Source organism: Ascidiella aspersa, chromosome 3 (assembly GCF_963924565.1).
Source record: "Ascidiella aspersa chromosome 3, kaAscAspe10.2, whole genome shotgun sequence".
Lineage (NCBI taxonomy): Eukaryota > Metazoa > Chordata > Ascidiacea > Phlebobranchia > Ascidiidae > Ascidiella > Ascidiella aspersa.
The window spans coordinates 12208566-12222225 of NC_139449.1; the positions used below are offsets into that span (position 1 = coordinate 12208566).

The 13660-nt window shown below is 34.9% G+C and overlaps 1 protein-coding gene across 1 annotated transcript; it reads right to left on the minus strand.

The window, feature by feature from the left end:
• Positions 1 to 5844: 5844 nt before the first annotated feature.
• LOC146160216 (ragulator complex protein LAMTOR1-like) lies at positions 5845 to 13092 on the minus strand. Its single transcript, XM_083385456.1, has 5 exons — positions 13010 to 13092; positions 12097 to 12269; positions 7176 to 7250; positions 6790 to 6910; positions 5845 to 6725 (listed from the first exon to the last, which is right to left on the minus strand). The coding sequence occupies exons 1-5, from the start codon at positions 13052 to 13054 to the stop codon at positions 6630 to 6632; spliced, it is 510 nt and encodes a 169-aa protein (XP_083241582.1). The 5' UTR covers positions 13055 to 13092; the 3' UTR covers positions 5845 to 6629.
• Between the last annotated feature and the right edge of the window lie 568 nt (positions 13093 to 13660).

The window sequence follows — 13660 nt, forward strand, 5'->3', positions numbered from 1 at the left end:
CATTGTCACGATATTTAATTACCGCCAGCTGGAATGCTGTATATAAGGGATTTCATTTTATACCAAAAAACAGCAGTTCCACTGTTCACTTAGCTGGAGTCAGATCGCGTACGTTATACGGAGGTAATTATTGTACGTATATCGTAAGTACCTGTAAGTACTGTTTGTCGTTTGTTTATTTGCAGTAAATATTCTTTCAGTGTGCTTAAAACCCACACTTACCGTTGATCGCATAGACACCTCAAATAGAAGGACTGGTATCTTCTATGCTCGGTATCTGGAACTTGGGTCCCACCATAATTTGTGTCGAATACATGGTAGAACCTTCATTCTGGTGTCTCTTGGGGGGTTTTGAAGGGTGCGGAAATACTTTTTCATACTTTTAACCTTCTATCAGGTTATCTGAAGGTCATTTAAAGGTCAAATCACATGAAAATAGCGCAAAATCACTCAAAATATTGCATATTTTCTCGAATTGATCATTATCAATGCAAATGTTGGAGGTGCAAGGCACATCATGAGACTCGCACGGAGTTTACTCATATTTAAAAATGCATGGAGGTTTTTGGTTTTTGCAGCCGTCTTGATATCTACAATTTCACCATAGAAATTACTTCCATTGCGTTGTCTTGCTTGACCAAATAACTTTTCAAGGGCCTCATCAGCAAACACACCAGGTAGAACGTAGATGAAGTTGTGCTGAGTCAGTAGCAACTCTGCGGCCTCGATGTTAGCTCTTGTAGACAGTACAAATGCTTCTGCAGTTTGATTGGTAAGCTTCTGCGTCCGACACCGACCACCTGACCATGTATGAGAGGCTATAATGTCACAAGTTTCATTAAGTTTCTTGAAACTAGTGCAGTTCTTGGTCCATGGTTAACGACACTCAATACGCATGTTAATACCGGAATATCGACCTTTCACATTCATCATGTGAAACCAATCAGTGATGAGTTTGACAAAAATGATGGTGCCCTCGTTAATGCCAAGTTTATTCTTTAGAGTTGAAAGAGCAGCAACTGTCTTGTCATTGAAGATCTGGCATACAAAAGGACGCTTTGTCTCTGCAAAGATTTTGGGTACACAGCTGTGTATGCGATCTTGGTAAGACGGATGCTGTTTTTCCGGTCTTCATTGTACAGTGCTTCTATGTCCTTCCATCGTGCAATATATGTGTTTCCATCTTTTGTGAAATAAAGTTCCTTAAAATGCACCGTTATCAAGTTAATTCTTATATTTTTAAAAGAATAGACGTAGTCAAAAACGAGGAAAGCATAAGTATTTATAGCGTCAATAAAGACTGTACCAGGGGGGCCATGTAATTTACCATTACCTGCAAATTTGAATTGCAATTATCACCTACACAAGAAATTATACTAACACCAGCATTGTTTTCCGCTACTAGAGCTTCCAGTAGAATTTTCTTGAGTTGATCTGAATTAAGTTTTTTATCAGGGTCGTACCAGAAAATCTAAAAGAGGGGTCCTAAATTTTCAACTTAGGGAATTCCCCTAACTTCCGTCTGACGTTCATGAATAATGCCGTCATAAAACAGTGACAGTATGACGTCATAGAATGGTGGTTGCAAGACGTCATAAAAAAACTAATCAGAAACAGCCAAAGAACGACCAGCAAAAGCGAACCTTTAGACGCAAAGCGAACACGTGCGTCGTCGACAATCCTGCCAGGCCAGCTGCGAAATTACAGTGTGCAATCGTTAACTCCAGGCGAAAAAATAAACCAAGACCGTGAAATATGTTTGATTAATTGTGGTAGCAACATACATAATTCGACTATCAGCAGTGTAGTTTCCTAAGTTCCATGAACGGAACTAGCGCTAAATTGCAAGCACGCCTTTCGCCACATGCAAGGGGCAAGCGCCCCAGCCCCCCTGGATACGCCGCTGGGGGCAATGGATAATAATGTATAATATTTTTAACCTTCATAATAAATACATATCACACTTACAAATATTACTGATAATCGCTTTTTGAAATTCCAGGGGGGGGAAAGTGCCGCTTTTTAGATGTTTATTTACTACAACTTGTGAGCGTAAGCTATAGCGCCGTATTAATTCAGAATCTTCCATGATATAGTTTTAGCCAACAATAAGTGGTAAGGTAAAAAACATTCTTTCGCGTTTTGTGCAATATAAACCCAGTGTATATTTTGATTGGAATAAAATTTGGCGAAACAATAAACCAAGACCGTGAAATATGTTTGATTAATTGTGGTAGAAACATACATAATTCGTCTATCCGCAGCAGCGTAGTTTCCTAAGTTCCATGAACGGAACTAGCGCTAAATTACAAGCACGCCTTTCGCCACATGCAAGGGGCCAGAGTCCGTGCGGGCGCCCATGTTTAACATCATAATGCGAGTAGTCTATCCATGTTATTGGCGACGTTCAGATGAGATAATAACATAAAATATTGGGACCATATCTATTTAAGGTGTCTATGATTGGGACCCAAGTTTCGTAACCCGAGAGTGCGAGTTACTAGTCCTTCTATTTAAGGTGTCTATGGTTGAGCGAAAAGTAGTTTAGTATTTTTTTTGGTTAAAAGGTGAAACCCACTTTAGAAATAAAAAAAAGTTATGATATTACGTTTTGATTAAAGGATTGGCCATATACTTTTTTAATTCAAGTATAAATGTCTTCAAGGAAGCATTTTAAAAGCTTAGTGTAGGTCAGGGACATGTGCATATTTTAAAATTTAAAATTCCTTTCTGAAATAGCTATTAAAAAAATAAACGAGGCATTGTTCGGGATGTAAGTAAAATCATAGGCTATATTCAGCCTTCCGCGAAATTTAAGGTTATTACCACGAATTTCCTTAAATATTTCATTGATTATTAAATCTATTTTTGACGGGTGCTGCTGAATGGATGAATAGAGGACAGAATGATATTGAATTAAGCTTAAACCTAACATACAACATATTGTAAATTTCGCAATAGAAATATTACAAATCGGACGCTTTCTTTGAACATAGCAATTGAAGCATTTACTGTATGCTTTAAAGGCAGACCTATGGCTATAGCCAGGGTTACCAGCATCTGCCTAAATAAAAAAAAATAGGCTACTCAGTGATTTTTTTTTTCAGATTAATACTGTTACATTTTCAGGAATTATTTCACAATGTTATAGTCATACCGTGACGTCATAAAATAAATATTCTTAAAACGCTTGTTATTCTTGAGCGTGGCATAAATGCAGCTAAAATCCAGTATAATCGCTTATAAACAGTCTAATTTAGCCAAAAAGGCGCCACGTTTTAACGTTACTTTAAGACGTAACTTTATGACGCCATCTCTTAAAAAAATCATGGCGGTCCCAAACAAAATCCTAGATCCGTAAAACAAAAATCCTTTTTTATATTTCCTGCAACATCAGTCAGGACTTAAAAATCCATTAAATTCTGTCGGGGATACGTCATTTCAGTAAAATAAAATAAAATTTCCTGTCTCATCTACTCGATAAATACAAAATCTGTCCCTCCAAGTATTTACTTCCCTCTTCCAGTGTCACCAAAGAAATTTTATTTTGTCAATCGGTAAACAAATTTCACCCTTACACATATAGTTCAAAAATGTTGCTTCTATTGTTGCACCTATATTTCTAATTATGTATTTTTAGACCAGCGGTTTCCAAATAAGGGTCACAAACCAAATATGGGTTTTATTAAAGAGATTTGAAAAATTTAAGTTAAATAGATTCACCACTTTGTGTAAATTTATATTATCCTAATTGGAACCCCGAAAAGTGGGACTGCGACAAATAGTTTGGGATGCTCTGCTAACTAGCAAACAAAGCAAAAATGCAGGCAACGATTTAGGCTTCTCGAGATCAACGTGTTATTTGGCGCACACAAACAATCGGCTTCTGCGAAAATAAGCGCTTACGAGCAGATGTCACGAAATGTTACGAGCAGAACTCAGTCATGCCTCAAACCATTTAAAGCAGTTGATCCCAAACATTTTTATCTAACTGTACCCTAAAGAAGATATAAATTAGTTAGTTTCGTTGCGTAACCCAGTGGTTGATCAGATCGACTGTAAACATTGTGGAACAATGTTTTTTTTAATATTACACTCAAATCGTATACAAACAATTGTATCAAGAAGTTTAGAAAACCGAAGTAACTCAGATTCCTAAATGTCCCCCAGAATGGACACTTTAGCCGAGGAACTAGCACCTCAGTGTGCAGTGGCGCCCTGGTGTGGACGAATGACATGCCAAAGCATGAAGGGTTTTATATAAGCCATACCTCTCCGTCACTATCTAGCGGCAGCTATATATTCCATACTGAATTCATAATGTGTTTTATCAATTCCATTCTTCACGTATATACTTTTCTTTACACTCTCCGACGATAGACCATTTCAGTCTTTTGCTTGACAGGCTACAAAACAAGCTTGTTCGGGCTTTACTTTTAAGTCAATGCTACTCAGCGACCTATACAGTAATGTAATCAGCTTAACAGCAAGCAATACAAGCAGTTGGGGTTCTTTAGCGATTTAATAATTTCTACTGGGCTTAATTACTACGCCATGGACACTGGAAAGGGCGGATGTGATACGCCAGTCTACTGCCCGCTACGTATCATAAAATTTCTTTAGTATTCTTTCAACGCTTAGGTTGTATAACAGGGGTCGGCAACCTACGGCCCGCGGGCCGAATCCAGCCCAAAAATGTAAAAAAACGGAAAACATATTCACAAATATTGTACATATATTTTTTAACACTTTTTTAAGGTTTATTTTCGACAATGTAGGCTAATGAAAACTTGCAAGAAATTTAATAAATGCCGGTAGCCAATCGCGCTCGCTTCGCTTGTCAGGTGTTCTCCAAACCTCTTTAAAGTAATTCGGTTTCCTCAAAGTTGTTTTATTATACTATTCATCAGTGAAAATGGTTGACTAAGTGTGGACTCGAATTTTGAGCCAAACAAACGCATTTTATTTGCGCTTTGCGCCAATACGTTCTGTCGCCATAAATGTAATTAAACACGCTTTTCACTGCATAAAAAAAACGGCGTCCACCTGATTCACAGTTGTTGTAACTTTTTAATAACACAATTCTCAGTTTACATTTTGTGCGGCCCGAAGAGAGTTTGTTTTTGACCCGCGTCAAAAAAGGTTGCCGACCCCTGCTAGACTTCTGTTGTTGTAGATCAATTTATAAAATATTCAATTACTTTCCGGTAACTATATCAAATTAATTTGCTACAGGCCCCGCACTTAGTTAATCCGGCACTGATTAAGACCACGTAAAACTACCAGAGTCACGAGTCCGACTTTTGAAACTGACATTACAGCAAACTTTTAATTGTAAAGGTGGAATAGCATATGGTGAATATTTTCCAACCATGTTTCGTGAGAGGGTGAATTACATGACACCCCTAGAAGTGGATTGCCGAATATCTACCTATTTAGTTACGTTAATCGAGTCCTCATGACTCGACGAAATCGCATATTTAGCCGGATTTGGACTCGGGTTTATTTTTTTGGACGGAGTCGGACTCGGCTTATTTTGAACCAACTCCGCAGCCCTGCTTGCACAGGGGAAGATGATCACTTTACTAATTTTTTCACTGAAATTCGAACACCAAAGCCAATTATTTATTTGTTGTCATAGGCCTATATAGTAGTTTACCACCGTCTTCAAATCGCTTGATACCAAATTCGGTCACCTGCTAATTAAAACCTCTACATATTTTCATTTTTGCGTTTTCTTTTTTAATTAGAGGATTTTTTAACAATATCGGTTTAGTATGATATAGCATTTGTATAGCATGTCCTACTCAACCAGATCGGTTGGAAGGTAATAACAACAATAAAGAGGGTCAAAGAAGAAAAAAATGTATTTTCAGAATTTTCAATAAAATGCAAGTTTAGTACAATCACTACAAAATGTAGAAATTTTCGTTATCGAAAAAAAAAATTAGAATTATTTTCAAACAATTTATTATTAACACAGAAAAAACGCATTAAAAATCATCGATAATTCGCTGCATTCATTTGGCATCATTGCTAGCAAAAAAAATTGTTTACTTTCAAATTTAAATGTGTTTTTTTTTTAATTATTGGAAACAATACAAATATTAAAGAATTATTAAGCGATCTCACAAGTTATGGTTTGATAGACTGCATGTTTCAGTCAATTTTAACCCAATGCTAAATCTTACAAGCTGCATTCAACCTTTACCAGGAAAGGACATGCACAACATTCTTCTTACTTATACCACAACAACAACACAATAAAAGTTTTCACCCAAATTTTCAATGTGCTTTGAAGAAAATGTTAAATTTTGTTCAAGGATACTTTATAACAAATAATATATATATACTCACAATCATAATTTTTCAAAACAACAAGTCATTTTTGAAATGCTTTTAAAGCAAAAAAAATCATGCAATAAACAATAATTTCAACTAACAGTGCAGCGTATGTATATACATATATATGATATTTTTGTGTTGCTTTGTTTTCCATCTTTCTTTAAGGCAGGCCATTTCCTTCTTTCTCAAAATGGCATAGTATGCAATGCAAGTGTTGAATCAAAATGAAGATGAAATGACGACTCATAATTGCATAACACTTCACTGGCAATATCACAGCACTGCTATCGCCGATGACTTAAACTTAAAACTAGTTCATCCCTTTTTACAATTTTTACTTCATTCATTGCACTGCTTAGTTGATTAGATGCTTCAGTTACCTACAAACAAGTGAAATGGTTAACTAAGAGAACAATTCAGCTTTTGTGTAAACTTTGCACTTACCAAATAAACGTCTTCAACTGAAATTGGAGGAGCAACAAGTATTTCAGCAGGATTAGCGCAGACTGAGCGAAGACCTGGCTGTTTGTACCGTGTTCCACTGGTTAAAGTTGACACCTTACGACTAAAAACACACAGATCTAGTTAAAATTACTGGCAGTGAATACATAAAAGTGTAAATATATATATGGATCTACCTTGAAAATGTTACGTTTGATCAACTTGTTAAAACAGTGGAAATCAACACATTTTAAAAATCAAAATTATAAAATGCAATACTATTTAAACAATAACAAAATAGCTACATTGGTATTTTTTATTGGATGTATACAGCCTCTTTGTTTAACACAATGATGACAATTTACATATTTGCAAAGGTAAAAACTTACTTATACTGCTGGACGCGATTCATATATTCAACAGCATCAATTTTGGAGTCAAGAGAAGTAATATCAATGACTTCACTGGGAAAACAGAAGAATATAAATATTAATATGAGAAGCGTATCAAGAAATCCATAAAGGGTGGATAGAATAATTTAATAACATATGTATATGATTATATCAGTGGCGAATCAAGAAACAAAAAGAGGAGGAGGGGGATTTTTTACTTCTCACAGTAATGACATAATTTAACGAACATCCATCGAAAGCAAACCCTTATAGTTGCAAAGTGAACATATGCGTCATTGTCGCCATGCGTCAAATACATAACCTCTTCAGGAGAGCATTTTTTCAAGTTCCATGCACAGGAACAGGATCATGATAAATTACAAGCAGGCCTTTTGCTGCCTATAATAATGGCTGTGCGCCAAGTCATCAAGCTTCAAGGAAAGACAAGATGTTTATGTTTAATGGCTAGTAGGCAAAAATTGATCTGTCATTTCTCTTTAGGTGAAACTATGCAAATCTTGATATCAGACTAACAGCCTAAAATAAAGAGACCAAAAAAGGTCTTCCACGAAGCCTATTTGGGCACTTTTACATTTGATGATTTGGGCACTTTGCGCACTGATTTTCGGCTCTTGCGCAAAATTTTGGGCGGATGTGGCAAAAAACTAGAGGGTACACTGACTAAAATGTTATTGGTACTTAAAAAAAGGAGGGTCAGGACCCCAACAAAACCATCCCCTTGATATGCTACTGAAATACATCTAAAAATAATAAAATGGAAAGTTTGTGAGTCGGCAGTCGGCTGCATGTTCGCTTTTTTTTTTTTTTTTTTTGGGAGACACAGACAGAGCAAGTGGGAAAATAGAAAGAAGCCTCCCAGACAGAAAAAAAATTGTTTCTTTCTATGAGAGAAAGTCTCGCATCTCAGGCGAGCGCCGTCGCAAACCGGTTACGGATGAGCAACTTTTATTTTTAAGGCTGTTGGTTAGCAATTCTGGACCGATAAATGTCGCTACATATTTTGTTGCTGTGTATAAAAAAGCGTGTGAAAAGAGTAATTTAATTTCAATCATTGTAAGTCAAGGGACGACCAGGGCTTTGGTGTAAACAATAGGCTCAAGGCAAAAAAACAAAACATGTTATGAAATTTATTGTAACCGAACGTGTGCCAAAGTTAAAACTTTTAGCAGTATATTCAACCACGCAAAATTTAGACAGAGTTCGCAAAACATCGCATTTGTTGTTGCATTTTGAACACTAAGCAGATTTACTTTTTAAACAAGGTTTTCTTTCGTTGGACGTCAAATACTGCTACCACACGGGTCGTATACTAAACACACTTTGAAAAAACATCAGGAAACCTACACGTATATCATACAACAAGCCTTCCCAGCAATGTTGTGATGGTGATTGAGGCCAAAGTCTAATGACTTCTTCAATGGGTTTAACCACGCAATACTTGGAAGAGGTCCCGAAATATTGCGTTTATTGCACCAGTTTAACAGAAAGCATTTGTTTTTTTAATAAGGATTTCTTACGTTTGACGCAGTTTAGCACCGTGTTTACGTATTTGCTTAGATATCACGCTATCAAGCAAGTCTAAACAAATTGCTGCTACAACCCAAAGTTTTACGTTTTGAGAGTTATTGTCAATTGAAAACTGTCAAGGGTTTTCGTTTCTTAAAAGATGTATGACATGTTTAGCCAAGTGTTGTGTGCTATAGTCGATTATTTAGTCGTACCATTCAAAAACATCACACAACAGTGGTTGCATGTCAACTCGAAAGGGCGGGCGTGCGACTTCTTGCAAAACCTCTTGACGAAAAGGGTAAAGCGTTTTCACACATTTATAAGGCAATAACCTGCGTAAAGTGCATTGCCTTGGTAAAAAAAAAGTTTCATGTGGCAAAATTTATACTTTTATGTTTGATACCTTTTTGCAGTTTGTTTAACCACGTAAAAAATAGTATAAGTTCTACAAGTACTAGCGCTGGCAAAGTTATTCATAGCTTCAGTATATAAAACCTAAGGCCTTTAGCAAGCTCAAAATTATAAATTGTACCTAAACAGACAATACGAGACTTTACACAAATGTTTAAACCTTATATTAAATTACCATAATATACAAAGTGCTCTAGCTGAAGCAAGTTAGGCAATCTAATTATATACAAAATCAAAATATATTGGATATCCTAAATTTATTTATAATATATGCTTACAGCATCATTTTCATCCTTGTTTAGACAACTTTCACAGCAACCCATTGCAATTTCAAGGTATTGTTAAACAAAAATGGTTAGCTGTTAAAATATAGGTTAAACAGTTTAGCACCGTGTTTACGTATTTGCTTAGATATCACGCTATCAAGCAAGTCTAAACAAATTGCTGCTACAACCCGAAGTTTTACGTTTTGAGAGTTATTGTCAATTGAAAACTGTCAAGGGTTTTCGTTTCTTAAAAGATGTATGACATGTTTAGCCAAGTGTTGTGTGCTATAGTCGATTATTTAGTCGTACCATTCAAAAACATCACACAACAGTGGTTGCATGTCAACTCGAAAGGGCGGGCGTGCGACTTCTTGCAAAACCTCTTGACGAAAAGGGTAAAGCGTTTTCACACATTTATAAGGCAATAACCTGCGTAAAGTGCATTGCCTTGGTAAAAAAAAGTTTCATGTGGCAAAATTTATACTTTTATGTTTGATAGCTTTTTGCAGTTTGTTTAACCACGTAAAAAATAGTATAAGTTCGCAAAATATTGCGCTAATTGCAGCGCTTTCCTTAACATTTTTTTATGAGGCATTAAGACACTTACACAGAAAACTTACAACAACCCTAACCGAGTTTAAACTATGCAACATTTGGACTGAGTTAGCAAAATATCGCGTTTGTTGCAGCAGTTTAAACACTAATCAAATTTACTTTTCAAACAGGATTTTTTTTTGTTGGATGCAGAATGGTATTTACCGTGATGACTTATTTGCTTGAATTTCGCGAAATTTGAACAATTGCTGCTACGACTTTTTCTGTTTGTTAGTAATTTTTGATCGACATATGTCACAGGTTTTCGTTACGTAAATTATGCGAGACGTCTTTAGCCAAAGTTGTGTGTTTAGTAGCTCAATTTTAAAAAGCACACAACGTTGCAATTTGGTTTAATGTTAAATACCCCATGTTTTTTTAAAATCATCGGCTATATCATGCGGCTTCAGCAAGCTTATACAATGCTGGTAGCATGTGAATTAGTAATTAAATGGTCACAGCGCGTTTGCGACTTTCCTTTAGTGACCCATTTCAGACACAAAACTGCTTATTAGGTTATACGTTAATTTTTTTTTGTTTTTACCAAATTGAAAAGCAGTAGAAACGTTTAGGCATGAGCAAATTTGGTATGACATTTAAAACAATATGTTTGCATTATTTATGCCACTTACGAAGATCTTACGCTATCCGTAATATTACTTTCTGGTTAATTACCTAACTTAGCTTCCAAAATTATGGGATATAACATGAAGCTATTAGTTTAACATGTTACAACATAATGTGCAATAGTAATAAAGAGTCACAGTGTGATGGATTGTTTCATTTTGTTTAACCAGATAAAATTCAGGTAGACTTCGTACATTATGATGGTAAATATTGTATTTTAGCTGGGCAATGCCAAGTATTTCGTCTAGTTATATAATAAAATAAATGTTTTAACAACTGTTTTGTTGCAACAATATAAAACAAATTAAGTTGAGTACACTACATACAAAAGAGGATATTTGTCTTACAGATTACTTGTTATTAGTAATAATACGGTTTTGGGATGACCAGAAGATTAAGTTAACATTAAGGGGAGAGCAACTTGTTGCCTGAAAGCAGTATGGCAAAATGCTGGCGACTTGGCGACTATGTTGGCCGAAGAATCAGCCAGAAAACCGAAGAAATTGGTGTAAAGAAAAATTTAAAAAAAAAAAAAATTTTGAAAAAATTTTCTTTCTTTTTTCGAAAAAATTTTTTTGAAAAGTTTTTTTCCAACATCCAATTTACAAAATACCTTGTGGTGGTTTCCAAAGATATTTAATCACATCTATTTTTGAACAGCGGAAATATGTAATAACATAATACACTACAATTGGCAGAAATTCATTTTGTTGTGTTATTTTGAAAAAAGTTACGGTAGTGTGTGCACATTGTTTAGTGAGAAAAAGCCAGTGTAAGGCATATAGACTGTTTATTATTTTAAAAACTACACACTTTTGATCATACAATTGTTACATGTTGGCAGTTTTGCTTTGAATTGGCAAGTACTTCTATATTGAGTTGAATTCCCAATTCCTGTTAATTTTACTGGTATAACATTTGCATCAGCATATTAAGGATGTACCAGGCTATGCTTCTCCACCTAAGGCCTAGCCCTAAAGTATATTTATGGGGCATGTTGCAATGTAACTGTGACAATTTCTATTAAATTTTATTATAAATATCATTATTTCGAGCAATATAGATTGAAAATTTATCCAAAGAATATTTTTTCGTGCTTTTCAATCTGGTTTTATGCAGCACGTTTTCACACAAATTTATCTGAAAACATATTATCTATGTACCACTTTTAAAGCAAGAAAAGCAGACATGTACGTACACCCCTAGGCCCCAGGTTGTAACTTCACATGTCCCTTATGTATTAGTTAATGACTTAATGTCCAAAAATTTTCGCCCCTTTGGCGCTACGTTTTGTTGTCCCATTTACTTAATAGCCTTGTTTATCGCCAAAACATGGCAAGGTTCAAACATTCCTTAGGCGAACACATCATTTAAGTTTAGGGGCGCTACCAAAAACCGAAAAAAAAAAACGCCAAAAAATGCTTGTCACCAGAAGGCTGGCAAGATTCTGCCTGAAAGCAACCTGGGAATTCATAAAAGTGAAAACTCACTTGTTATATTGTGATATAATTCCATTCAAAATTGATTGTTCATCGTGAACAGATTTAGGTAAACTTGCAGCTGGTGTAATGTGATGAAAGTCAAATGGAGCGTTTACTGGGTCTGTGGTGTCATTAATTGAAACAGCATTCCCACCTTTGGGTAATATGGGAGTTGTCTCATCCTGTCAATGTATTTAAAGATATTAAGAGGGCAAGAAAACAGCATTGTGACAACACAAATATGTATAGTCCTAACACATGGCCTAAGCAGTCATAGACATTTCATGAAAAACGATCATAGGTTTACTTTAGACCACAAATGTTTGGACAACCCAAAACTTTTTTAAGTAAACAAAATAAAGGAGGTAAATAAAATAAATAATGTATCTAATAATAATTGCTTAATTGATTTTTGGTGTTTTAGGTAGCAATGTGTTAAAACTAAAATATTTTTTTTAACCTAGATCTTAGAAAATAATGTTTATTAATAATAGCGTGGCTTAAACAGAAAAACTTTGCTAATTAGGTTAAGTTTGTATCTTACTTTGGGAGTTTTTAAAGACATTTATCAAATAGAAAAACTAAAATACCCTAATAATTTTCACCTTTTCTACCATACCATCACATGAACTATTTTAACTAAATAATATTTAACAGCGCATTAGTGTAAAAGTAGTCCTACAAGTACTAGCGCTGGCAAAGTTATTCATAGCTTCAGTATATAAAACCTAAGGCCTTTAGCAAGCTCAAAACAATAAATTGTACCTAAACAGACAATACGAGACTTTACACAAATGTTTAAACCTTATATTAAATTACCATAATATACAAAGTGCTCTAGCTGAAGCAAGTTAGGCAATCTAATTATATACAAAATCAAAATATATTGGATATCCTAAATTTATTTATAATATATGCTTACAGCATCATTTTCATCCTTGTTTAGACAACTTTCACAGCAACCCATTGCAATTTCAAGGTATTGTTAAACAAAAATGGTTAGCTGTTAAAATATAGGTTAAACAGGTTAAAACTACAGAGAATAAAACTTCAACATTTAAGAACACCAAAAAAGTTTATTTCATGACATCAATGTTGAACAATTCACGTTATTGACAACACAATTGTCAAAAAAATTTATAATATATATATATAATCAGAATGCTTTACTTCTTAACAACACATTATGGATGTATGACGAAAGAGTAACATAAATATACGTTTTAAAAGACCATAAAATTCAAGGGTCTCAAGTTGTCGAATTTGAAATTGCCAGAAAAGGCATAAATATGTTAGAATTAATATAATAACAATACTTGACCCACCCAAACCCAAGCACTCACCCTAACCCAAATAGTGTTAGCAATATAAACCCTGGACGAAAATGTGGTAAGATTCTAGACCACCACCACGGATTGTCATGATTAGATGGTATTTGGGGCATTTGAAATCGAAAGGCCATATGTCGAATTTGACCATTTATGAAATTTTTGATCGCATATCAAAGCTATTCATAAAAATGAATATTAATATTTTTTCGTTAAAAGTGTGATTGCTGGAAAGATGTAAGCAA